The 27,233-nt window shown below is 41.2% G+C and overlaps 1 protein-coding gene across 1 annotated transcript; it reads left to right on the top strand.

The window, feature by feature from the left end:
* The first annotated feature begins 378 nt into the window (after positions 1-378).
* On the top strand, positions 379-27,161 carry LOC149307120 (uncharacterized). Its single transcript, XM_089538269.1, has 15 exons — positions 379-483; positions 4,041-4,122; positions 4,789-4,835; positions 12,278-12,429; positions 15,027-15,177; positions 16,519-16,659; positions 17,850-18,007; positions 19,463-19,584; positions 22,403-22,523; positions 22,870-23,020; positions 23,135-23,278; positions 24,018-24,140; positions 25,091-25,226; positions 25,806-25,905; positions 26,804-27,161. Exons 2-15 carry the CDS (start codon positions 4,041-4,043, stop codon positions 27,159-27,161), a joined length of 1,986 nt encoding a protein of 661 aa, XP_089394395.1. The 5' UTR covers positions 379-483.
* Positions 27,162-27,233: the final 72 nt, after the last annotated feature.

Here is a 27,233-nt window from a genome sequence, read left to right as displayed (position 1 = left end):
CCTGTGGCTGAGAGCATGTAACTTGCCCAAGGTTTTTCTTGTTGCTGTTGTGTACCTTCAAATCATGACACCTGGCAACCCTAAGGCGAACCAAACATGGGTTTGCTTGGGTTTTTTGCAAATTCAGAGGAGGTTTGCCTTTGCCTTCCCCTGAGGCTGAGAGAGTGTGACTTGCCCAATGTCGCCCACTGGGTTTCCATGGCTGAGCAGAGACTCGAACCCTGATGTCCAGAGTCATAATGCAACACTCAAACCACTACACTGCGCTGGCACTTTAGTCTGGCTATACTGTGCATATTAAGGTCCTCCATTTTTCTTAAATGTCCTATATTTTGGGCTGAGTTTTGTCCTGCAGTTGTCCTACAGTTTGGTCTCGAATTTGTCCTACATTTTGTCTCTGGTAATAGTGGACAATTATGGCAACCAAAATGGTGAAAGTTATTATGGCAACCATGCCTTATGAGGAGAGAGTCAGGGAGCTAGGTATGTTTGTTGAGATAGAAAGTCACAACTTGGAAAATGTACAATGTGGGTTTTAATAGTAGCCAGGCATAAAAGGGTGACTGTGAGCCATAATGATGAGGCGTTTAAACAGGAAGGGACATTAAAAAGATATCCAGGAAGTGCTGCAAAGTACTGAAGGATGCCACCAGTCTGAGGAGAAGTCACTCAGGAGGGGGGCTGGATGCTTTGTGACTAGTAGGCCTCACGGAGCCTTTGCTAGAGTAGTGACTCCGAGCATTTCCCCTCCCCTCAGAGAGGGTGGGATCCATTTTGAGGAGGGAGCAAGCTTGTTTTCTGCTGCTCCAGAGACTAGGCTGCCTATATCTTCAATTACCTCTACTTTCTACTCTTCATAATTCCCTATCTATTTCTTCTTATATCTTCTAAATTTCCACTCTTATCTCCAATGTCATTCTTAACAAATTCACCTCACGCGCCCTCGTCTCTTTCACTCTTCTCTCTTCCATACACACAGATTGACTTCCTATTTACCCACTTAATCCAGATTCCTAACTTGTTTTCCCTATAAAATCAACTTCTGACTTAGTTTAATTTGTAAAATCCATCATATTATTCTAATCTAACTTAATATACGCATATTCACCCAGATTCTCTTTTAAGAATTCCATCACTCTTTCCCAGTCTTCCATTAATTTGCTTTTTGTATCATTCCTTAATGCCTGTGTTAATCTATCCATTTCCATCCCATCATACAACTTCCACATCCTCTTTTGTTGGTATGTCCTCACATTTCCACTTTTGTGCAAAGCACACCCGAGCTAAAGTAATCATATAATAAACAATCTTCTCATATTTTGAACTAATTTCCTTCCCAAATATACCTAGTAAATAAAATTCTGGTTTTAACTTCACTTTAATATCTAGAATTTCACTGATCATTTCATTTATCATTGCCCAGTATTTTTTTGCCCATTTGCAAGTCCACCAGCAGTGGCAAAAAGTGCCTATTTCTTTTTTACATTTCTAGCATCTATTTTCTTTTCTTTTATATATTTTTGCAATCTTGTAGGGTGAGAGGTACCATTGATAAAACATTTTATAGAAGTTTTCCCTCAGATTTTGGGAGGCCGAATATTTGAAACCATTTCCCCATACTTTTTCCCATTGTGCTAGGAGTATAGAACGCCCACTGGATCATCTGATATTTTATTAACTCTTCTTCTGTATCAAATTCCAAGAGAATTTTATAGATTTTACCAATTAATTTATTATCCTCAAAAGCCAGAATCTTCCCCAGTTGTGATTCCTCCCCCTTTTTCTCAAATCCATATTCTTTAAGATCTACTTTGAACCTTTCATAGATTTGCCTATATGTGAGCCATGACCCTTTCCATCCTATCTCTGCCAATTCTTCTTTTGTTTTGATTCTCCAGACCCCATTCTTATTTTCAATCAAATCACTATATTTAAACCATTTACTGTCTTTAATCATTTCTTTTCTACAAAACGCCTCGTGGGTAGAGACCCATCCGTTCATTTTCTGAATTATCCTTCCTTTATATCTGTTCCAAATTCTTATTAGGGATTTCCTAATACAGTGATTCATGAAATCTTTATTTTGTTTTGCTTTCTCATACGCTAGATAGGCATGCCATCCAAAGCTCAAGCCTTCACCTTCTAATTCCAATAGTTTTTCTTCTTCCAAAACTACCCATTCTTTAATCCAAGTTAATGCACATGCCTCAAAGTACAACTTTAAATTTGGAAGGTTTAATCCACCTCTAATTCTAGCATCTTGTAGCATCTTTAATTTGACTCTCAGTTTCCTTCCCCTCCATATGAATTGGGCTATGTCTTTGTGCCAATCTTTAAATGGTTTGTCCGAATTTATTATTGGTAATGTTTGGAATAAATATAACATCCTCGGCAAGACATTCATTTTAATCACTGATATCCTTCCCATTATTGATAAATTAAGTTTGTTCCAATTAATTAAATCTTCTCTTATTTGGGACCATAATTTCTTGTAATTATTCTCAAACAATTCAATAGACCTGTTTGTTATTTGAACCCCTAAGTATTTGGTTTTCTTTCCCATTTTTAATCCAAATTTTTCTTCTATTTTCTTCTCTTCGTCTTTTTTAATATTTTTTGTTAGAATAATAGATTTTTCTTTGTTAATTTTATATCCTGTAATTTTGCCAAATAGGTCTAATATATTTAGAAGTTTTGCCAAATTCTCCATCGGATCTTCCATAATTATAATCACATCATCTGAAAAGGCTCTAATTTTATAATCGTATTTCTTTATTTTTGCTCCTTTTAATTCAGTATTTAGTTTGATTTCCTTTATAAGCAAGTCCATAACAAGTATAAATAATAGTGGTGAGAGTGGGCAACCCTGTCGCATTCCTCTTTGAATCTCTATAATTTGTGACCTTTCTCCATTAATTCTCAATTGTGCTTTCTGGTTATTATATATCTTCCCTATCCAATTACTGAAATTTTCTCCCACTTTAATTTTTTTTAATGTCTCCAAAACCAAATTCCAATTTACTGAATCGAAAGCCTTTTCAAAATCGAGAAAAACTAACCCCAATTTTTTCTCGTTATGTTTTTCATAATACTCCAATATATTTAATACCATTCTTACATTTTCTCTTGTATATCGCTTTGGGAGGAATCCTCTCTGTTCTTCATCTATTGTTTCGGCTAAACATTCTTTCAGTCTCTTGGATAATATTATAGCCAATATTTTATAATCGTTGTTTAGAAGAGAGATGGGTCTATAGTTCGCTGGATTCAATCGATCTTTGCCTTCCTTATGAATAAGTGTGATTTCTGCTTGTTTCCACATTTCGGGTATATTACCTATCAAAGCCTCATTCATTACTCTTTGTAGTGGTTCCAAAATTTCATTCATAAATGTTTTGTAGAACAATGCCGTAAAACCATCATTTCCCAGCGCTTTACCTGTTTTACATTTTTTGATTGCATCCTGGATTTCCTCTTTTGTAATTAATTTATTTAATTTTTCCTGTTGTTCTTCCGTTAATATTGGAATTTTACTATTTGCCAGAAAGTCCTGAATCCCCTCTTTTTCCTCCTTTTGTTTCATATATAATACCTTGTAATATTCTAAGAATACTTCCTCTATGTCTTTCTGTTGGATTAGTAACTGATCATCCTTCTTTATCTTATTGATGATATTTTTCCCTTTCTCTCTCCTTAATTTATGTGCCAGCCATTTACCTGTTTTATTTGCATTGAACTGGGATTTAGACCCTGGTCTCCAATGCTCAAACCACTCCATCTCATGGTGGTCCTCACTCACAGCATGTTTGATACCAAGCAGCATCGGGACCACATGCTGCTAGCAGTTTTGTAAGGGCTAGAAACTCTTTATGCTTCCCCCACTTTGTGTTCTTTCTCTGTCCTTCTGTTTTTCCTTTCTGTCCTCCATCCTTTCCTCCCCTTTTTGGTTTTCTTTCTCTTACCGGTAAACTTTAGTGACCATTTGGCTTGTATCATTCATCCCACTCATCTCCTGCCCTTCTTAATTTTTCTCTTGTCAGATGCATCTCCTTATTGTTTGGAGTTTGGAGCCTTGCAGAAGGAAGCAAGTATGGAACGGCTGGAGGTTCTCTGCAGAAATCGGTATCTATGACTCAACTGTAGCTTTATCTCTAGGAGAAATTAGGAAAAGTTTGCCACATACGGACTGCAATTTAAGTAATTCTACTAAAAACACACACACGAAAGAGCAATGAGGCACACATCTGTAGGACCATCTTAATATCCGTGGCACTTAGCAGTTGTCTGGGTTTCATCGTCTCAGAGCTATGCAAGGGACAGATGCAGATGTGGATGTCAGGAGACAAGAACACAACGTAGTAATGGTTGCAAAACATCTAGGTGTTTGTAATTGAAAGGTTCCTCGACCGACAAGGTCTACTATTACCAGCTGCCCTGTCAGAAAGAACCCTGCCAGGATTGAGAAGCAGGTAATGGTAATTTCAGATCTGAGGTGGATTGTTTTCCCATCCATGTTTTCTCCTACCAGCTCTCCTTTGGAAAGGATTCCAGGAGAGAGAAAGAGGGCTGAAATGATCAGACCGCATTTGTACTCCTGCAAGGGATAAGAAAAGCTGTCCATTTTTCTTTCTTCCCTCAAGTTCTTTCCAGCCAAACATGAAGAAATAACACAAATGTTTGGTAAATTATGATTAAATTAACCATAAATGAAAGTCTCACCCATCGCTAGTTCTACTTCACCCTCCTACCCACACCAGCTAATATATGTTCTAATATTTTTTCTTCCAGCTCTATGTTACTTGACAACTGGATTGGAACAATTTGTATATTTAAAGGTAGGCTATTAAATAGACAGACAGACTTGGTTAAGGATATGATCACAAATATATAGATGTATGCATTGGGTGGATGGATGGATGGTCAGACACAAGTATATCCATACATCCAACCATCTGTATGGGAAAATACAGATTTCTAGCTGTTATAGTTATGAAGATATCCCTGAGATATCCCCATGGAAGAAGAGAATGATAATGCATATTTTATGTGTATTTATGTATTGCTTATAAATTGCCTGTTAACTTATGGCAGCCACACAGGACCCAGTCCCTGGTGCTGAGGGCCCATTCACACTACACAAGTATAGCACTTTTATTCCACTTTAACTACCGTGGTTCCATTCTAGCTTAGTGAGGCACTGGAACTCTCTGGATGAGATTTCTCAAAGTCCCTCTCTAAACTTCTAATCCCAAGATTGCATAGGATAGAAGCATGCCAATTAAAGTGGGATCATCACACTATAATTGTGTAGAGTAGATGGGCTCCTGGAGCCAGTCAGCCCTGCCTCCTGTGCAGTAGTTAAAGATATAGAGCTCTGCTGAAGAAAGCAAAGTCTGGAAGATTACTTTCAAAAAGTGACTATAACAACATGCAAATATCATGCTGGGACTCAGAGCATCATCCTGGCATAGCTCAGGTACCCACATTCAGGGTTTTTTGGTTGTAGAACAGTTGATCACAGCTCAGGTACAGAAAGCATTATATTCATTATAATGTTTTGATATTCATTCTTCTTAAAAATAACTTCCTAAGCTCAGGAGGTGGGGGGAAAGTGGCAGATTGGAGCATCTGAGAGATGTTGGCCTGCTGTGTGGAAATCAGCAGGCTGAATGATGGAGAGCTCACTTCCGATGCAACCCACAAGATGCCTTGGATTCCTGAGGCCACAGGTCTAGGGATAATCGGCTAATAGATCCCACAGAGCAAGGACAGCCAGTAGGCTAAGGAGAGCAGACAAAGGGCAGCCAGCATGAAGAAATTGATATTTACATTTTCCCAGGTTCATCACAGCAATGAGGCACTGCTCCGTGGCTGCAACTCAAATAGATCGAGTAACAACTGCAGCTGGCATGCCATCTTGCTCTTTAATTACATCTTCCATCTAATCAGATTCCATAAGTTGCTTGGAAAGGCAGCACCTATTGATCTACATACCATTCTGGACAAGAGGCTGAATTATCCAAACAGCAGAAGGGCTCACAGAGTCATTGCCAGCTAATATGGCAATACTGTCATGGGGAGATGATTAACATAGATTTCTGGCAACTCACTCTGTCATTATCTGTGAAGTGTGAACTTCATAAGAGGTGGATTGCTCTGAGGCCAAGCTCATCAGACCAAAGGCATACTTGACATTGTTGTGCTAAAGAGCCATAAAGCCCAAAGGCAGTAAAGGTGCCAAGTTCCTAAACATCAGGGGTTACAGGGCTGGATGGTGACTAGGGAAATCCTGATTCATCTCTACTCAGCCATGACCCTCACTGTAACCCAGTGACTCTCTGCTTCTGCTGGAACTATCTCTCAGGACTGTGGAATAGATACAAAAGGAATGAGGAAAGCCATCTGTACCCCTGTCATCTCATTAAAGAAAAAGGTGGATAGTAAACATAACTATTCTTGGCATGAAAACACGAAGTGAGTCATTTCTTGGCATGGATGGGTGAGCAGGAATTAGAATAATAGAATCTCAGAGGATAATCTAGTCCACCCCCCTGGAACTTCATTGTGCCCTCCAACTGTCCCAATTTGGCAGGGACAGTCTGGACTGATCCTCTGTTGTCTCACCTTTTAAGCAGCTTTTAAAATGTCTTGGTTTCTACCTTCTTTTCCCACTTTTCCCCTTTGTCATTAGCTTGCTTCCATTCCATTACATTCCATTCCATTAAACAAAGGGGCTATATGGACCAGCACTTTGTGCCAGCCTGTGGGCGAGGTGAGGGCTGAGCGTCCGCATGCTCCAAGTGCAGTGCCCATACAGCGCAGAAGGGGTGTCATAATGCCACACTGCGGGGCTTATAACACCCCTTCCAAGGAGTCGCTGGGGTCAGCTTCTTTTTGAGTCCTCCGAAGAGCAGAACGGGGCTGTGGCATGTGGTTACCCTTCCCAGTAGGCTCAGGCAAAAGCAAACGGCTGTAGCCTCTGAATGGCCCGGTACAGATGGGCCCTTTGTGGCGCGCCCATGATGTGCTAGGGTTGCTCATTTGGACTATGATACTGACCAGCTCTGGCCAGTGTTCAGGGTAGTGCAAGCACTAGGGTAAAAATATCCATGCTGGAGAAGTTTGGGCTAGATGGACCTATCTAGCTGGTGGGGAATGATCGGGGAGATAGTCCAAAAGTAACTTCTCTAAGGGCCTGAACAGACAGGCCAAAATACAGCTGGTTTGGGCCACTTTGGAACAACACAACCAACAAGCTTCATTTATATACTGCTTCATACCGCCTAAGTAGTGTCTAAACGGTTTACAAATGTAAGCTAATTGGCCCCCAACAAGCCAGGTACTCAGAACCACTGATGCCAGTGACAGTAAGAAATGCTATCTCAGTGTAAGTAGATTTAAATGATATCACTCTAAAATATGATTTGATTTAGGTTTCATCGGTAAGCTGGTAGAATTATCTGGGCATTACAGCTTTTAGGCTGAATTGTTATTATTTTTAAAACACTGATGGGATTATGGCCTAAGTAGCTTTTTGAAGGGCATCCAACAATGCAGTGGATAATGGAAGCCATATTTCCTGCCTGTAAAAAAGTGCTCCTTTCTCTGACCATTAGACTGCCTTCCTTCTCTGTGGTTAACCAAACCAGTCTGGAAATCTATCTGCTACTGAGCTGAGTGATTCTTTGTAAAAAATATAGTAAAGGCTCGGAAGCAGACCAGGAGCCAATGCAGATCATATCACAGAGTCATATCTATCAAATAGAAAACCCTCCAAATAGCCTGGCTGCAGTGCTATAAGCCAGGCACAGTTATTTGGCCGTCTCCAAAAGGAGCCCCAGTGAACAACCATGCTCTTTCTCAAGCTGGTGCCCGCCAGGTGCATGGTCTACATCTCCTATAAGCCCTAGCTAGTGGTTATGGGCATTGTAGTCCAAAACATTTGAAGGCACCAAATGTTACAGTTATAACTGCAGGTCTGTTGGGAGACAGTATGAGATGTGTCCCTTTAGATACATTTTATGTACGTGGGTTGACTAAAGAGAAATCAATTATATGTTCTGTTGTTGACTGTTAAAATATATACTCAATGAAGTCATGGGAATCTCAGTAATGTAAACATAAATTTCAAGTCCTCTATAATGTCGCCTTGCAAGCTTATAAATATTTCCTATCAATAAAGTTGCTCTTTCTTTGCTCCTACAGAGCTCTTCTGTTTGGGAAGGGAGGGCAGCCCCTTGATCAAGGATAACTTCCTTTCCACACAGATTCAGGATTGACCCGCAATCCACATAGTCTAAGGGTAGTTGGAGTACTGGGAGCTTATACCTCAGTTCTCCCCCTTCTTATAATTGCATCCTTTTTCTTATTCCTTCATCTGTTACATTCATTGAACTATATGGTTGTGCTATTTATTACATTTCATCCCACCTTTCTCACATGAGTAGGTCTCAAGGTGGCTTAGAATACAAAATATAGCATTTTTAAATAAGCATTTTAAAATAAGTAAACATGCTTTTAAAAGAAGAGGATGGTGCTGTTCCTTCGGTTGTAAGTTAGTTCTCAAAGATCTGCAAAGGATGTTGGACAACTACCTTTCCAAGACTTTGGAAACAAATTGTTAATGTGACAAGGGGTTTTATAGTGCTTTACTGTTTTAACCTAAGTTTTTAAATAGTTTTAATTCTGTTTTTAGTATAAAATAGATTGAACATCCTATCCCATGTCATTGGATCAGGGATGGAGAATTGATCAGATAGGACCAAGTAGAATGCAGTGTCTTTGTTTGGTTTCCAAGGAGATCATAGAGAATCTTGACCAAGGTAGAACTTGATCAGTTGAGTGTCCACTGAGCTTCAGACCAGACGGACCTCAACACACTGCAGCTATTTCTTGTAGTTTCAGTGTACTTTGTCATTTGTGTGGCTTCTCTATCGATTGCGAATTGCTTGTTCCATGTAAGTGCTTGTTTAATTTTTTTTTTGGTTCATTTTATTTATTGTAAACATGTAGACACAGGTAGACCTGGCTGGTTTCCCAGTTCAAGCTTTATTATTATTGTTGTTATTGTTATTATTAAAGGTTTATAGTCTCATCCTAAATTATACAACAAATACGATTCATTTAAACAATTTACAGTATTTTGCTTATATATACAGTACCTGTGTCTATATGTATCTTAATTATCTTTTCTCACACATACTGGACTTTCCTTAATTGCATTACAAGCTTTATATAAAATACCCCTGCCCAAATGTCCTGGTACTTCTGTGGTTTTTGTAGCTCTATCCAACCATTTTGCAACTTAAAATTTGGTTTTATAACTGTATTAACTTAAATTAGATCTATTTTGCTTTTCCAATATTCCTCCTAGAATTTCAACCATTCTTCTAAGAGTTGGAGTCTGTGTGGATTTGGGCTAACTTTCTTGGAGTGAGATGCCACATATATTTGGATGATATACTAATTTTGTTTTTTCTTCTAACTGTTTATACGAGTATTTTGTGGGTTTTTAGGGCTGTGTGGCCATGTTCTAGAAGAGTTTCTTCCTGACATTTCGCCAGCATCTGTGGCTGGCATCTTCAGAGAATGTTTGCCTGGAAAGGATTTGGCTGTATATATGGTGTGACCTGGCAAGGCAGGAGTGAATTTGCATGTGTATTGCTTTTGTTGCAAACCTCAGGGTTTGAGGGTCTGCACAAGACTATTAATGTCTGCTTGACTGGTCATTGTCTGCTGGGAGAGTTCTCATTTGCATTTGCTGAGTCTTTATCTTGCTATCTTTCAGGATGGGTAGCCAAACCTTGTTTACTTTCAGAGTTTCCTCTTTCCTGTTGAAATTGTCCAGGTGTTTGTGGATTTCAAGGGCTTCTCTGTGCATCCTGACATGGCAGTGGTTGGCATGGTCCAGAACTTCAGTGTTTTCAAGCACCAAATGAGAAGGAATAGCTAATACTCCAGAGGACAGGATCAAAATTCAAAACAACCCGAATAGACTAGAAAGCTGGGCCAAAGCTAACAAAATGAAATTCAGCATGGAGAAATGTAACATAGTTCACTTAGGGTGGAAAAATGAAATGCACAGATATAGGATGAGGGACACTTGGCTGAACGAGAGACTTATATATGTGAAAGGGATCTGGGAGTCCAAGTAGACCACAAGTTGAACATGAGTCAACAGTGTGATGCGGCAGCTAAAAAGGCCAATGCAATCTTAGGCTGCATCAATAAAAGCATAGTGTCTAGATCAAGAGAAGTACCACTTTTTAGGGATGCTGTGGCTTCATCTTGAAAAATGACCAGTCCTGTACTGAATCCAGAAATAGCTTTCCTCCTCATTTGGGGAATAACAGAGGACTCCAATATAAAACACTGTGGGAGAGTATTGCCTTTCCAAAAGGCCTGAAATTGTGTGAGATTGGGGAGGGTTTTTTTAAATAAAATACAATAAAAGCCTGTTAAACAATTGAGAGACAGGCTCTGGAGCCTTGCATTGATGGGGAAATCCAGACAGGTGAAGGTGATGAGAAATAAATGGAAAGCACACTCTCTTCTATGAAACACGACACCTCTTTATTATGACTGTAAATGGCATGTATGTATTCCTCCAGTTCAAGAGAAATCCCAATAGAAAGATATCATGGGCTGATTCTGTCAGTATCTTTGTTAGGATTGCCACACGGTTGATAATCCTGATTCACTTTGATGTTATATTTGCAGTTGCTGCTGTCATCAGCTCTGGGTTTCTGCTGTTGTTGTTTTATGATTTGTGTTGCATTGGAATGCGTTGGAAGGAGCATTTAAGCCAGGGATATTACTTGGATGGGAGGCTGCCAATGAATACCAGGCTCTACAAGGCTATATTTCAGGGGGGAAAGGAACTGGCAAAACCATCTCTGAGTCTTCCTTCCCTACGAAAACCACATAACATTAATGTGGTCACCATGGATCAAGAGGCAACTTGAAGATGCATAAACACACACACATTACAGAGAAACCAGGCACACATATGTTTGCCTTTATAAAGGGCCCATGCTCCCAAATATGTGTTTTTTCACCTCCTTCAGTCTATATAAAAGGAAAGGAATAGGAGTCATCTCTTATACACCTGCCAGCCCTATAAGGGACAAGCTTTCTTAACGTCAGATAAGGGGCAACCCTTATAATAAGGGATACCTCGCAATGCAACTCCAACTCCATGTCTCAAAAGCAAGCTTGGTTCATTATAACATTTTCCCTATTAAGACTTCATTTTTGCTTTTCCTTTTCCTAACCCTTTTCCTTTTAGCTGTGAAGTTGTAATAGATTTTAAAGCAGGGTGGAAGCTGTGGGAACTATAAACCAGAGACAATAAAACTAGTGCAGTAGCCACAGGTCTCACCTTCTCCATGAAGCTGCTTGGTTCATCAATCAACAAAGCTACATGGGAATATATATATATATATAAACACACACACACACACACATATATATATGATACAACTGATCTGTCTGAAATGCAAATGAAATTACTCTCTGTCCAGCATGAGGATATATTCTCTTGGCTTGCTTTGTGGTACACTGGACACCAATTTGTGCAATTTGATTGTAAGTCCCCTGATGCCAAGGCCTTTTTAAAAAGTAAAAAGCTATTGCACTTTTAAAGGCATGGATCCTCATCTTATTTTTTTAAAGGCAAAAACACTAGAACAGATGTAAGGCTGGGAGATCTGCCTGCTCCCACACTCTTCTGTCCAAAATGTTGAGCATTTTGGTGGAGAACCTCATGGCTTTCAACATTTCACAGCTAAAAACTGGGACGCATCTGGCCTTTGAGCATCACAGTGCAGTCAAGGTAGCAAAGGTGATGAAGGAAGACAATCGCAAAAGCTAGGAGGGGCTGCATTTGGTTTGCTTTTGCCTGAGCCTAGTGGGAAATGCAAGATCCCACCACATTCTGGTCTGTGGCCAAAATAAATCTATTTGTTCAGTCAAAATTCCTCTCTCTCTCTCTCTCTCTTCCTCCTTCTCTTCCTCCTTCTCTTCCTCCTGCTGAGTTGAAGTGCAAGCCACTTTTGCACTCTGAGTTCAGTTTGCAGCAATGGATGTGAGCTGAGAACAAAAGTGGAAAGTGGGAGAAACTGGGACATTCTAAATGTAGCTTTAAAATGTGACTTTCTAGGATATAAACTACATCATCAGCAAACAGTCTCATCTTATATTCTGTTTTTTAAATTTTCATTCTGCAAGCTATTTTCATTCTGCAAGCTATTTTGTTGACCTGTCTTAATTTCTACAGCCTGAGGCCAGTCAGAGCCACTTGAGCCTTGAAATGGAGGACAAGCAGAAGACTGCTTCTAAGAGCAGGAATTATATTAAACCTGCACGATTCCAGACCCGGACCATCCAGGCGGACCCACTGACAGATTCCACAGACATCAAAACCAAGAGGTTGGTACTTTTTATATTGTTTTATGCTGGTCATCGAACGTAATACATTTCATTCATTCAATATGATTGAAACATAATAATAATAAGTTTTATTTGTATTTCCCCGCTTCTCCCAATAGAGAATGCCTTCTTAAAGGTAGTGATGGGACGGATTTCTTCCGGCAGGTTATTCTATAACCTGGGAGCCATAGTTGTGTATGCTCTTTTGGAAGTAGCTGTTAATCTGACCTTTGGGTAAACTAATAAATTCTTCCCTGTTGTTCTGAGGGTGCAGGGCGGGTTGTGTAGGGAGAGGCGTTCCCTCAAGTAACTCGGGCCCAAGCCATGTAGGTAACAACCAACACTTTGTATTGCACCTGGAAGCTAATTGGCAGCCAGTGTAAGGATTTTAGGACAGGTGTTATATGGTCTGGCCTGGATGTTCCAGTGACCAATCTGGCTGCTGCATTTTGAACTAATTGAAGCTTCTGAACCTGGTACAAAGGTAGCCCCATGTAGAGCGCATTACAGAAATCTAATATTCCTCTGTGGGTTTCACCTCATGAGGCTTTGCAGGGATGTAGCCAAGGGGGGGGGGGATCTGGGGGTCCGGACCCCCCCCCCTTCCGTTAGAAAAATGAATGGTGTGTGCTGCTGCGCCGCCGCACTCAAGCCCCATTATAATGACGGCACTTAGTCTGGACCCCCCCCCCTTCCTAAAATCCTAGCTACGTCCCTGGGCTTTGTATGGTATGGACCCAAAAAGAGAAGAGATATGGATAAGATACAGTCAGCCCTTCTTATACACAGATTTTTTATACACAGATCCAAGCATCCACGGTTTGAAAATGTTCAAAAATGGTATACATTTCAAATATCAAGCCTTGATTTTCCATTTTTATAAAGGACACCATTTTGCTATGTCATTATATTTAATGGGACTTGAGCAAACACAGATTTTGTTATACACAGGGGATCTTGGAACCAAACCCCAGCGTATAACAAGGGTCCACTGTATAATGATTTGATTGATATAGGGGGAACAATGAAGTCTCATGAGAAATTAATTGGGTGGTTTCTATACAGACAGCTAAAGCAGAGATTTAATTTGGACAAAAAACAAAGAGGCTTCTCTAACATTAAATCTGATATTGAAGAGATATTATGGAGTCAAGCTGGTAAAACTCTGTCAAAGATCTATAAAAAAATGTTGGAACGGTATACAGAGGATGAACTAATTAAGGATGTAATGATTAAAAGGGCTCAGGACTGTGGAAGGGAAATTGAATTAGTACAGTGGGAGAAGTCCTGGAATGCAAGAATGAAATACTCTACTTCGCAATATGTCAGAGAAAATTATTACAAAATCTTGTACAGGTGGTATTTAACACCTGAATAAATAGATAAAATATATAAAGCAGGCAATAAGATCTGCTGGGACTGTAAGAAAGACATTGGTACCTTCTACCATTTATGGTGGTTATGCGACAAAGCAAAAACCTTTTGGAAAAAAGTTCAGATGGAAATCAATGAAATTTTGGGAGTTAAATTAAAGTTTAACGCAGTGACAATGATATTATGTATGTTAGATGGAGATGTAGGAACAAGGTTTGGGAAAATTATATTTTATATGTTAACGGCTGTGAGACTGGTTTTTGCAAGAGGTTGGAAATCAGACAAGACAATAGAAATTGAAGAATGGAGATTAAAGCTATTTCATATGATGGAATTAGATTTAATTTCACACAAAATGGAAAACCAAGATAGCTTCAAATGGAGGTCAAGTTGGGAATCTGTCATAAAATTTATGGGGGGGGGAATGGGGGGAAAGAGCTAATTGGACCTCAAATATGGACGAAATTGTATAAAAATTATGATAGGTGATGGGAATTTGTAAGGAAAACAAGGGACATATTATATGTCCATGTAATTTTTAAATTTGCTTTCTTTTTTTGCAAATTCAAGTAGATAGAGATCAGTAAGCTAGAGTTTGTGAGAGACGAAACACAAGAATTGAAATTAATGGGAAAAGGGGATATACCCTTCAATAAAAAATTCTAAATAATTAATTAGACGTTTTCAATATAAACTGAGGGAAAGCGCTACATATGGATCTTATTAGATTACAATCACATTCATCATCAAGAATTGTGAGAATGTGGCGTGGGAGATAAGCAAGTGTGCTATCTGGTTTTCTTTTGTGTAAGTGTCACAGAATGAAATGTGTATTAATAATGTGGAAATTGTTCTAGGTTTCTTTGGGGGATATAGGGAGTGGTATTAATTTAATAAAATATTTTTTAAAAAAAAGATCTGATGATCCAGCCTTGAAGGGGATGTTGAGGTCCCCCAGGACCAGAAGCGTATGGGATTCCAGCACCAGCTCCAAGACTAGCTGTGTCAGCTTGGCCAGGGAGTCTGGACGGGAGACCAACAGAATCCCTGGACTGTCCCTAGCCTTCAGGGTCAGAGGTTCACAAGACCATTCTTGCAGGCCCAGAGGAAAGAGCCAAGTGAATCTGGGTGACTGTATCCAAAAGGTTCTTGGACTTAGCAGACAGGCTGCAATATGGAAAAGGGGCACCACTCATCTTTCTCCTCTTTGATCAAATGAACAGGTTCTGTGTCACGTGCCGTATAAAATCCGCACTATTCGATATGCAACAAGGCTTGGAGAAAGAATCTCATATGTTCTTTGTAGTAGACCAACAAGGGGCCACGAAATGGGAGCTCAGCGAATCCAACCATGACATGAACTTAATTGATAAGGTACAGAAAAGGATGGAAGCCACTAGGGGGTTAGACACAATGGGACACAGAGATTTGTCTTCAGTGAGAGCCATGCAATAGATTTTACAAGACAAGTCAGGTTTATTTAAATATCACCTTTCTACTGGAAAAAAAAATATAGCAAGTGAATTCTTAACAAAAATAAGCACACAGCTAGGTAATATTTGAGTACTGTATTTTCTGGCGTATAAGACTACTTTTTAACCCAGGAAAAATCTTCTCAAAAGTCAGGGGTCGTCTTATACACCGGGTGTTGTCTTATAGGGCAGGTGTTGAAACTTCAGAACCGGACTGGAAAATCTACAGTTGCCGCATATGGTGGGGGGAGCTCAAAAATGGCCACAGCTGCATCCCCACCATATGTGGCAATTGTATGAAAGCAGCAAGGGCGGCACTATACAAGTACAGTAGAAGAAAATCCATTCACCAGGATTCGTGGAAAGAAGTGGCTTAATGCGGTCCCGATGATGAGGTGAGGGGGTGCCTCACCGGGAAGGTGTAAGTGAAGGGTGGCGCAAGCTGCAGGTGTCCAGGATGCCCGGGGGTATGGAAAAAAGAGCCATGTTTGCGCTCCCGCTCTGATAGTCCTGGAGAAAGGGAGGGCTGGGCAGGCAGGGAGAGCTGACCAATCCAAGCAGGCTTTGTATACAACAAGTTTTCCTGCTAAGTACCTGCATGTCATAAGCCTTTGAATTAAAATTACCATATTGAAATCAAATCTGATGTTTTTAAATTTTTATTTGGTGTGCGTTGGAAGAGGGGTGGTCTTATACAGCGAGTATATCCCAAACTCTGTATTTAAACTGGAAAAGCTGGGGGTCGTCTTATACTCCCAGTCGTCTTATATGCCGGAAAATACGGTACTGTATCTAACTTTTTTGTTGGGGATTTGAAATATCTGTATTGCATATATAAACAAAAACAGACATATTTCCCTTGAAACGTCCTGCATCTGTTTGTAGAATACACAGATCCAAATGATTTGTCTTGCTGGGTTTTGCTATTAATTTGGATATTTTTGTCCAAACTCATTTCATTGTATATTGCATCATTTCTGTTACATTGTTATACCTATTAACATAGAAAAGCTCTACAGTCACAGATCATGTGTTGTTCAGTTCCTATTACAAAAGAACAACCAGTAATGCCATAATGACCATGTGAACAAGATGTGTCACTTGCAACCTGCCCCCAGAAAACAATGTTTACATTAGGTTCAGAATATTGCCATCCAACCCTTGTTTGCCTTGCTCTGGTAGGAGACTTTTAAAGAGCACATGTGGGATTTTATTTTATTTCTGTGTATTTTCCCATCCAAAGATGCTCCCAGTCGAGACAAAGATAATGCCATTGGAGAAGAAGCTCCAAGCCCAGCTTGACTACCTCCAGAAGTTAGTTCAGAAAAAGAAGCTGGAAATGAAGACTCTGAAAAAGCCAAAAACCCAGTGGAGAAGTCCAAAGGTGCTGGACCAGATCTTCTGTTTTTAAAAGAAGATTTAGCATCAGCTTTTGTATAATTGATCTTCTTTGGCAGATGCAAGGAGTGAGAAGGTGCTCAGGAGATATCTGAGGTCCTTTCTGGGCACCCGTTGACTCCATGCATCTGAGGAAGGAAACCAAGAGCCCGTACAGACAGGCCAAAATAAAGCTGCTTTGGGTCACTTTGAAGTTATGATGTTTAAATGATGCATGCGTCCTAAGAGGCCAGAAACTGTGCCAAAGCCAAGCTCCAGTCCTAAGAACTGGAGTGCAGGTTTGGCACAGTTTCTGGACTCTTAAGATGCATATGCCTTTTAAACAGCATACCTCCAAAGTGACCCGAAGCAGCTTTATTTTGGCCTGTCTGTCTGTACAGCCCCCAAGTCTACAAAAGCTTATGCTGCGACTTCTTTTGCTCAGTTAGTCTCACAAATGCCGCAATATCTCTTTGCAAATTTAAACAAGAGTAATTTAAGTGGGTTAAACCTATATTTTAAAAAATGGCAAATTAAAACCGAAGAGCCCACACTCTTTTAAAACAATCTGAGACCAAACACAGGCACAAATGTGGATTAACTCCAATGGCACAGGGAAGCAAAATGCTGTGTTTTATTTGACCTCCAATAAAAGTGGTGTTGGTGCCAATTCGATCCCTGTAGGTACCCCAGCAGAACAGGCCCTCTCAAATCCTCCCACCATTTACAGCTCCTACTGCTGGGGCATTGAGGAGGTTCCTCAGGCAGAGGGGTACATGGGAAGAACTCCCGGAAGTACTGAGCTTCCCAAGCCATTGTGGTCTGCAAATATCTTAATATAAAATGTAAGTCCCTAATTCCCATGGTGGATGATGTAGTCTTGCAGACTTGCGGGAAGCACTGTATGTAGTCTCTTGAAGCCCAAGAGATGGCCGATTGAAATCTGTACTTAGCCATGGAAAATTTGTGGCAATTCACGCTCTCTCAGGCTCAGAGGAATTTAATGCAACCTTGCTCTGAACAAATTTTGCCAAGAAAACCATAGAATAAGTTCACCTTTGGGTCACCATGAGTAGAAAAAGACTTGAATGCACAACATTGTAAGAATATCACAGCTCTATGACATGGAGCAAGTGATACCTGGGAAACTAAGCCTTTCAGCAAGCCATTTTGCTCACGCTTCTTTATATTCCACAGGACAGCGATAGTGACTCCGATATTGAGAGCACGTTAGATACATCATCATGTTCTGGGAGCAAGATAAATTATAAGGACTACATTTTACCTGCAAAGTTTCAGTGGAAGACCACCCAGGAGGACCCACTGAAAGGAGTTGCAAACACCAGAAACAAATGGTTGGTACTAAATTCAAGGGTCCAAGGCAGAGATGCCGGTTTCTTTCATTACTTCTCCCCTATTCCAGCATCTCTGTCAGGATCCAATGTCTCCTAGAATCATAGAATCATAGAGATCATAAGGGCCATCCAATCCAACCCCCTGCCATGCAAGAAATCCAAATCAAAGCTTCATCCAGCCTCTGTTTAAAAACCTCTAAGGAAGGAGACTCCACCACACTCCGAGGGAGTGTGCCCACTGTCTAACAGCCCTTACTGTCAGGAAGTTCCTCCTAATGTTGAGGTGGAATCTCTTTTCCTGCAGCTTGGATCCATTGTTCCTGGTCCTGTTCTCCGGAGCAGCAGAAAACAAGCTTGCTCCCTCCTCAATATGACATCCCTTCAAATATTTAAACAGGGCTATCATATCACCTCTTAACCTTCTCTTCTCCAAGTGAAACATCCCCAGCTCCCTCATAGGGCATGGTTTCCAGACCCTTCACCATTTTAGTCGCCCTCCTTTGGACACACTCCAGATTCTCAATGTCCTTTTTAATTGTGGTGCCCAGAACTGGACACAGTATTCCAGGTTGGGCCTGACCTGAACAGTATAGTGTGGCACTATTACTTCCCTTGATCTAGACACTATACTTCTATTGATGCAGACTAATTCGCATTGGGCTTGTTAGCTGCGGCATTGCACTGTTGACTCATGTTCAACTTGTGGTCTACTTGGACTCCCAGATCCCTTTCACATGTTGTCTCCTTAAGCCAGGTGTCCCCCATCCTATATCTGTGCATTTCATTTTTCTGCTCTAATTTCTCTGTGTTGAAATTCATTTTGTTAGCTTTGGCCCAGCTTTCTAATCTATTAAGGTCATTCTAACCAGCCTGAGACTGTTAGCTGTGCTTCTCCCAGATTTGATTGGAAGAGGAAAAGTTGCTTCCAGTAAGGGCCTGCTCTTGTCCATTGCTATGCCAGGCCAGCCAGAATCTGAATAGCTCTCAGCAGGGCTGGCATTCTTCTGCCTGAACTAAACTGACAATCAGTTTCTTTCCTTGCACTCTGTCCTTGTTACTGCCTTTAGAGGCTGTATTTTTGTGTGGTCTTTTTTTTAATACAGATTTTGTATTGTATGATACACTTATGTGATTTTACTGGGTGGAGGTATTCATACAAGATGCAGTCCTGTATTATTATAGGTTTACACTCATGCTGTAACAAATCACTCCAGCAGAGCATAATGCTCACAATGCGCAGCTAGCATGTGTACATGTGCGCGTGTGTGCGTGTGCATGTGTGTGTGTGTGTTCATGTGCATGTAGTCTGTCAACGTATGGTGACCCCAGCAGATCAAATGACTTCCCCAAAGTCACTCATTGGATTTCATGGTCGAGCAAGGAATCAAAATGTACCAGTGGGAGATAGTAAACCGCTTGCAAAAAGGGATATTGTATTTCTTTTCCCATCTCCAGTCTTGAATCCATTTCTGAACATGTGAAGATGAGGGAAAGATACAAGGCTCAGGAAAAGCATTTGGTAGATCTTTGCCAAAAAATGTCTACGTCACACCAGATAAATGAGGATCCAGGAGAAGGTAAGTGTTTTGTCCCAAGAGCAATGCTATGGACTTTGACTGTAGTAAGGCCTCTGGCTCTCGGGAACACAGCCAGAACAAAAGACTTGTCCACAAATTTCTTTAAGTTTCAAAAGCTTTATAACCAGTATAAATAACACAAATAACATGAAACTGATCTCCTTTTCTTAATAGTCCTTCCTAAATACCTTGTTCTCTCTTCTTGATGTATTCTATCTTTCTTTGAGGACTATCTTTCTTCCTTTGTGGACTTATCTTTTTGTCAAAGGAAAATACTCTCTCCAGGTCTGACTTGGCTGAAATCTTACTACACACTGAAAATAACTAGAGGGAGACAGCATAAGACCCTGGGATTTCCCACAATCCTTGTCTTTCTTAAAGCTGTAGAGTGTGCGGAAAGGCAATGGGGCAATCCAATTACCTTTGTCGTCTTGCTGGCAGTGTTGTTTCATGATTTGGTCCTTGTTCCTAGGGGTGGACTTACACTCCATTAGAATAGGCAACTCAAATCTTTTGCCATTGTGTAATGTTTCTAGAGTGAAGCCTGAGGTGTTCCTCCCCACCATAACTTGATTTCCTGTGCAAGTTGTCATGACATATTCTATCTCTTGAGTCTGGACATCAAAGAGATCAAAGAATGCTGGAGCTGCTAGTGAAGTATCACTTTGTGTGTCTAAGACAATGTACATCTTCCTGGAGGCTTCAGGGTGCCCATTTGGGAACACCTTGGCCAGGCATATTGGATGGCATGATCGCACTTTACCTGGTTCTTGACACAGGGCTGTACAACTGGTACCTGCTGTCTTGACTTCTGAAGAAGTTACTGTCTCTGGTTGAGGTGTTGTTGGCTCAGCAGTTGTTTTTTTCTGCTTTTGTGGTGGTGTGGCTCGATGCAACGCCGTGCAGTGTCTAGTACTGTTGCATTCTAGACATTTTACCTTTTCATTGCAGTCTTTGGCTCTGTGCTCTTTAGATGTGCAGCATTTGAAGCATATCTCTTGTTCCTTTAACAAGGCAATGCGGTCATCATAAGGTTTTTTGCGAAATTCTTTACAGTCACTGATATGGTACGGTGCCTTGTGTATTGGACACAAGGATTTAGTTATTGATTTGGAGTCCGCTGTAGACTTGGAGAATGAAGTCTCAGTTTTCTTGACTGAGATGATTTGCTTGGCTCTAGGTGCTTTTGAAGGACTCTTTTCAGTTTCGGAACCCTGGTAAAGATCAAAAAGCCCTGTCTGAGGGTCATTTCTCATATGAGCCATGGTGGCAACAAAGTTCACTAAGTGTGAGAAAGGTGGATATATTTGGCTGTGTTGTCTTTTATACTCGAAGACTTCCTGACCCCACTTTTCTCTAAGTTGGAATGGGAGCTTTCTTACAGTGTCTGCTTGTGACATATGTTGGTCTAAGGAAATGAGACCAGGTAACTGTGGATTATTTTTAGCATTCTGTAGCTCTTGTAAAAGATCTAAAAGGTCCCACAACTTCTTGCTGTCTCTCATTGTGAGCTGAGGGAAGTCCTTTAGTCTACATAAAAGAGAGGTCTCAATCTGAGCTGCACTTCCATATCTCTGGTCTAATCTGTCCCATGCAGCTTGTAAGGCTGCCGAAGGGTCTGCTATGTGAGCAGCATAAAGTCTTTTTACCTGCTCTGAAGATGAAGGGCCGAGCCATGCCATTAGCAAAGTCAGTTCTTCCTTTACAGATAACCCCATATCTTCCATGGCTCCTTGGAAGATGGCTTTCCAGAGGATGTAGTCTTCAGGTTTTTCTGAGAATTTTTGAACACCTTTGTCTGTTAAATCTCTCCTTGGGTTCCTTGTTATAGTTGTGAAGTATAGATCTGGCACATTTTGCAAATGTGGCTTTGTGCTGAGCGAAGCATGGATTGGTTGCTGTTGGTAACCCAGGTTAGTAGGGACAGTGGTACTAACCGGGTATGTGATGGGTATTCTTTGTCTGTTGAAGGACTGGCTCTGGTACAGCAGTGAGGCAGGCACTGAGGTTATTGCTGAGGTCTGCACTAAAGGTGGTGCTTCTGCTGGCTGAACAATGGGTGCAGCAGCTGGCGTTAGAAGTGTCATGGGCTGAAACTTCTTTGCCTTGAGGTCTCGTGGTTGACCAGCTAAATAGGAAATCACCTTCTGTCTAGGGTCTTCTTCTTTCAGTTTAGACATGTCAGATGCCAGTGATTTTTCTTTGAGACCTTGCTCCAAGATCCGAGCCTTCTCATTCAGTTGTTCTGACTTTGCTATTTGCTCCAAGGTTTCCAATTCAGCTTTCATTCTGGCTTGCTCTATTTTGAGTTCTTGCTTTCTTTTGGAAAATTCTGCCTGTTTCGCAGCTGCTGCTGCCTCAGCCTTTGCTTGAAGAGCTATCATCTCCAGCTCTGCTCCTACAGACCTTCGTGAGGAGCCATTACTACGGGAAGTGGTTTTGGAACTCCTGGTCTTGTGGGAATGCCAGGATGAAGTCACTTCTGAAGAAGCCAAGCTTGGTGCTTTGCTTGTTTGAGGCTTTGGCGGGGTAGCCACCGCCGGCTAGTCCGTGGGGGAGCCGGAGCCTCCACACGGCGCGGCTCCCCTGCGGACTGAAAAAGATGGAGGGCTACATTGAGCACAGGAGGGCTGCCTGGGGCCATGATTTGCCCCAAAGCAGTAGATGACAACAAATTTCAAGTGATTCTAACTGCTATCAGCTTGACCACTAGAAAATCTGTTAAACGTTTACATGCATGAAGAGAGTTTTACCTGACATATCCTATATCAAGAGTTTCACTTACTTTTGATGAGGTAAAATTGTATTTCCTTCTTAGGCTGTTCTTGGCATTCTTCTCCCAAGAAAGAAGTGGGAACAAAGGAAGATTCCACCAGAAAAGCTCCCATCAAGCCAAATGAAAAAGTTCAGAAAATTTCAGTCCCAGGGAAGGAAGCCAAGTGAGTCTGGAAATAGGTTCTTGGGAGAAAAGTTACAATATGAGAGTTTATTAGGCAAGGGAAATTGGAAGTATAATCCAGTGGCAATCTGAATGCAATCATGGGGTTTAACGTTATTGTGTGATACACTGCCACACGCAAATTTGGGCAATGGCATGCTATTTTTGGGCAATGGGGAGCCAGTTCGAATGCAATTCATGTAATTTTGCTAACCTAGCGAATTCACGTGAATGCGTTCTGGCCCCACTTTCTTTTCCTTCAAAATTATGAGTAATTCCTCACTTGTGATAAACTCCATAGAAAAGGGGCACCCCCTCATCATTCTCCTCTTTGGTCAAATGGACAGGGTTAATCTCACTTGCCAACCCAAACCAGCCAATTCGGATGTTGAACGGGGCTTGGATGGCGGCTCCCATTTGTTACCTGGCGCAGACAAGCTAGGCAGCGGGGCCTTCGACCTAATGCAAGCCATCCAACAGCTGAAACTAACTGACAAGGTACACTTTTCATAGTATTTTTTGCATCTGGATATCTTTCTCCCCACTGAGAATTTACCCTTAAAGCTGTCTATGACATGTGAGATTTTATTTTGTGTGTTTTCCCATCCAAAGGTGCTACCAATTGAGACAAATAAAACATCATTGCGTAAACAGCTCCAAGCCGAGACTGACTACCTCCTCTATTTGGCCAGGAAAAAGAAGCTGAAACAGGAGGTCCAGAAAGAGCCAAACCCCCCACAGAAGAGTCAGGTGGTGGTAGGTTTTGTACTTTCAAAGGAAGTTTTAGCATCAGCCATTGTAGACTTGATCTACTTCGGCAGATGCAAGGAGGGATCTAAGATCCGTTCTGGGCACCCATTGATTCCATGGATGTGAGGATGGAGAACAAGTCTGCAAACGTTTATACTCAGTTAGTCTCACAGGTGCTACAAGATGTTTTGCAAATTAAGGCAAGAGTGGTTTAAGTGGGCTATATTAAAACTTATATTCAAAAAATATGGCAAAAGGCCCAAATAAAGCTGCTTCAGGTCACTTTGGAGGTATGCTGTTTAAATGATGCATGTGTCCTAAGAGTCTGGAAGCCACGCCAAAGCCACGATCCAGTCCTAAGGATCGTGTTACAGCTTCTGGACTCTTGGGATGCATGCATCATTTAAACAGCATACCTCCAAAGTGACCTGAAGCAGCTTTATTTTGGCAATCATTGTTTTTTCTTTGTCTCCTTTCCTGTATCCTTTCTTCCTTTTGTCTAGAAGGATTGACAGGTGGTTAAATGCCTGTATTGCAGCCACTCACTAAAAACCACAAGGGTGGGTTCAATCCCAGCTAAGGGGGCTTACGCTTGACTCAGGCTTGCATCCTTCCAAGGTTGCTAAAATGAGTACCCAGACTGTTGGGGGCAATTAGCTTACAGTTGTAAACCGCTTAGACACTGTTAGTTCAGCATGAAGCGGTATATAAATGAAACTGTTTGTTTTGTTTTTGTCTTGATAAGAATCTTGCAAAAACGGAGCAGAAAGACGACAAAACAGATAAAGAAATTCTTGCAAAGAATCAAGAAAAGAAGGAGAAGAAGAAGAAGAAGGAGATGAAAACAGCCGAAGACAAGGAAGAGAAGGTATAGCAAGCATAATATGGCTGTTTAAATGTTAATTAGAACCCTGGCAATCTGGCTTTGAATCTGACAGTAAGAGCTGTTGGACAGTGGACGATGCTGCCTCAGAGTGTAGTGGAGTCTCCTCCTTTGGTTTTTTAAAGAGAGGCTGGATGGCCATCTCTTTGGGATACTATGATTGTGAGTTCCTGCATGGCTGGATGGGGTTGGACTGGATGATCCTTGGAGTCTCTTTCATCTCTAGGATTCTATGATCATCTCTGGTTCAGAGGGCAGAAGCTCCAGATCTGAGCAGAGGAGCCCATCCCAGCAGCCTCCTCAATTCTTGGGCAAGACCAAGGCAGGAAGGACCCAGGGAGGGGGCACTAACCTATAGACATACACAGCCTCTGGAAGGGTTGGAAAGGAAGACCCACACACCTGACTTCTAGCTAAATCCCAGCCCTGCTTCCTTGAAAGTCAAGTTACTTGAGTTTACAAGGGCACCCTTGTTTTCTTGGCAAGGTTTGTTCAGAGGAGGTTTGCTATTGCCTGCCTTCAACACTCAAACCACTACACCATGCTGGCTCTCATAAAGAAAAGAAAAATAAGGACCCCCGAGGAGCTATGTGCCTTCCATCTAGAAAACGTGGACATTGAAATCTAGTTTAAGATTTCTCATTTTTTACTGTTGTGTGCCTTCAAGTCATCTCCAAAGCCAGTGAATCTGCTCTGGGCTTTAGTCCAAAGTTTAAAAGACTGTCCCCGGTGCTTTCCTTTGATTGGGTGTCGTACCTTTGATAGTTCCTCTGGAATTCAGATTGGAACCTAGAGTGAATTTCCTGTCCTGCAGATATGGGGAGGGGAGATATAGGGAAACCCTCAGATAGCTTGGTCAGTACCCAGAAGCCTTTTAGAACAGTTTGCTTTCAGGTTTTCTAATAACCCTTTCCATTCTCTTTTGCTTTCAACAGGAAAAGAAGGAGAAAAAAGCAGTTTGTCCTGAACCTTCTCCAAAGGTCCACCAGATGCCTCCTCCACCTCCTCCTCCTCCTTCTCCTCCTCCTCCTCCTCCTCCTACTCTTCCTTCTCAGCCAAAGAAAAGGACAGGTAAGAAACCAGGCAGAAGCTAACACACAACACTTTCCATTAGTTCTCATGGCCCGAACAGACAAGCCAAAATAAAGCTGCTTCGGGACACATTGGAGGTATGCGATTTAAATGCACATGGAACTTAAGAGGCCAGAGGGTGTACCAATGCTGTGCTCTAGTCCTTAGGACTGGAGTGTGGCTTTGACGCAGCTTCCAGCCTCTTAGGACGCATGCATCATTTAAACAGCCTATCTCCAAAGTGATCCAAAGCAGCTTTATTTTGGCCTGTCTGTTCGGGCCTCAGTCCAAATTATAAAGAGATATAATTTTACAATTCAAAAAGGACATTGAGAAACTAGAGTGTGTCTAAAGGAGGGTGACTAAAATTGGGGTGTCTGGAAACCATGCCCTATGAGAAACGCCTTAGGGAGGTGGGGATGTTTAGCCTGGAGAAAAGAAGGTTAAGAGGTGATATGATAGCCCTGTTTAAATTATTATTATTATTATTATTATTATTAACCTTTATTTATAAAGCGCTGTAAATTTACACATTTATAAATTTACACATTTATATATAATATTTCCTTCCTTTATTAGCAAAGCGAGGCTTTGGACCAAGAGACAGTCATGGGAAGCCTTCCTGCAACAGGACAAGAATCACACCCCAGAAGCGTTTGTGCAGCAACTGGGACCACAGGTGAGCTGACCTTTTCATATAGATATTCTTAAGGGTGAAAGGGAAAGATTGCCAGATTGTAAATACTTTCATATCTGATGTTATTGGAATATAACAAAATATGTGGAAAAATGCTCATTTTGATAGTTCCAATTCTCCCAGAAAAAGAAAGGTGTATTTTTGACCAAGAAGCTAAATCCCTTTTTATCTCAGTCCAAAGCTTAATATAATTATTTTGAAACAATATTTCTATTTGTCATAACAATTCCTAGGTATTTAGCCTTATTATTGATTTTAAATCCAGAAATCTTACTCAGTTTCCCATTCTTATCCTTGCTTAAATTCTTTGTTATAAAAGAGGTTTTAGATTGATTTATCATCTGTATATTCTTGTAATGTGGACAACAATGTCTAGCTTTAAATTCATGTTCTCTTATTCTTACCCCTTTTATCTCAGGGTTAGTTCTAACGTGGTTCAACAATATCTCAAATGCAACAATAAACAAGAGAGGGGATAGGGAACAGCCTGTCTTGTACCACGCTCAATTTTAAAATAACCCGTTCTTTCATTATTTACTATCAGTTACGCCTTTTGTTCAACGTATATAGCAAATAACCAATTGTATAATTTTGGTCCCAGATTCATCCATTCCAGTACTTCTTGTAGATAACTCAAACTAATCCTATCAAATGCTTTCTCCTCATCCACCAAACAGCATAGCCAGCTTCTCATCATTCTGGCGCTCAAATTTTTCAAGGATGTTTAACACTGTCCTAATATTATTTTTACCATGCCTGTTTGGAAGGAATCCACACTCATCTCCGTGTATATGCTTACTTAAAACTTTCATGTTTCTGGCATCCTGGATGTCTTCTTCTGAGGTGACACCTCTCTTTCATTATCTCTTGTTCTGTCCAGGGATGAACCGGACAACAAGCGGAGACGTCTAGCCACTAATAAGCGCATGCTGCCACGTCCTGAGGTCCAAAACTCATGTTGCAGCCCTCCACCTGCAAAGAAGCGTTGCCTTGAAACTCCCTGTTGTTGCTGCCATAACACCCCAGTTTGCAGGTTTCCAACACAACAGGGAAAAGATGTCCGGCGGCAGCTGAAGGGAGAAGCCAAGAAGAGGAGAGCAAAGGCCAGGAAGAGGAGAGCAGAGGCCAAGAGGAGAGCAGAGGCCAAGAAGAGCACAGAGGCCAAGAAGAGCACAGAGGCCAGGAAGATAGCAAAGGCCAGGAAGAGGCCAGGAAGAGAGCAGAGGCCACCTGCTTAAGGAGAAAAAAAAAAGACCAGAGCCTGCCCATTCATCTAATACTAACCGGGTGAAAGAACTTGTAGCCTAAGC

The sequence above is a fragment of the Sceloporus occidentalis genome, unplaced genomic scaffold (assembly GCF_023333645.1).
Source record: "Sceloporus occidentalis isolate IW3139 unplaced genomic scaffold, rSceOcc1.0.p SCAF_9, whole genome shotgun sequence".
Classification (NCBI taxonomy): Eukaryota; Metazoa; Chordata; class Lepidosauria; order Squamata; family Phrynosomatidae; genus Sceloporus; species Sceloporus occidentalis.
The sequence above is the reverse complement of the archived record's forward strand: the minus strand, read 5'-3'. Positions and strand labels throughout refer to the sequence as shown.

Excerpts from the sequence above, each read along its gene's own strand:
- LOC149307120 (XM_089538269.1), top strand. The coding sequence starts at position 4,041 with ATGCATCTCCTTATTGTTTGGAGTTTGGAGCCTTGCAGAAGGAAGCAA. Across the intron at positions 4,123-4,788 it reads GAGGTTCTCTGCAGAAATCG|CTCTATGTTACTTGACAACT; the intron begins GTATCTATGACT and ends TTTTTCTTCCAG. Across the intron at positions 23,021-23,134 it reads AGCTGAAACTAACTGACAAG|GTGCTACCAATTGAGACAAA; the intron begins GTACACTTTTCA and ends TCCCATCCAAAG.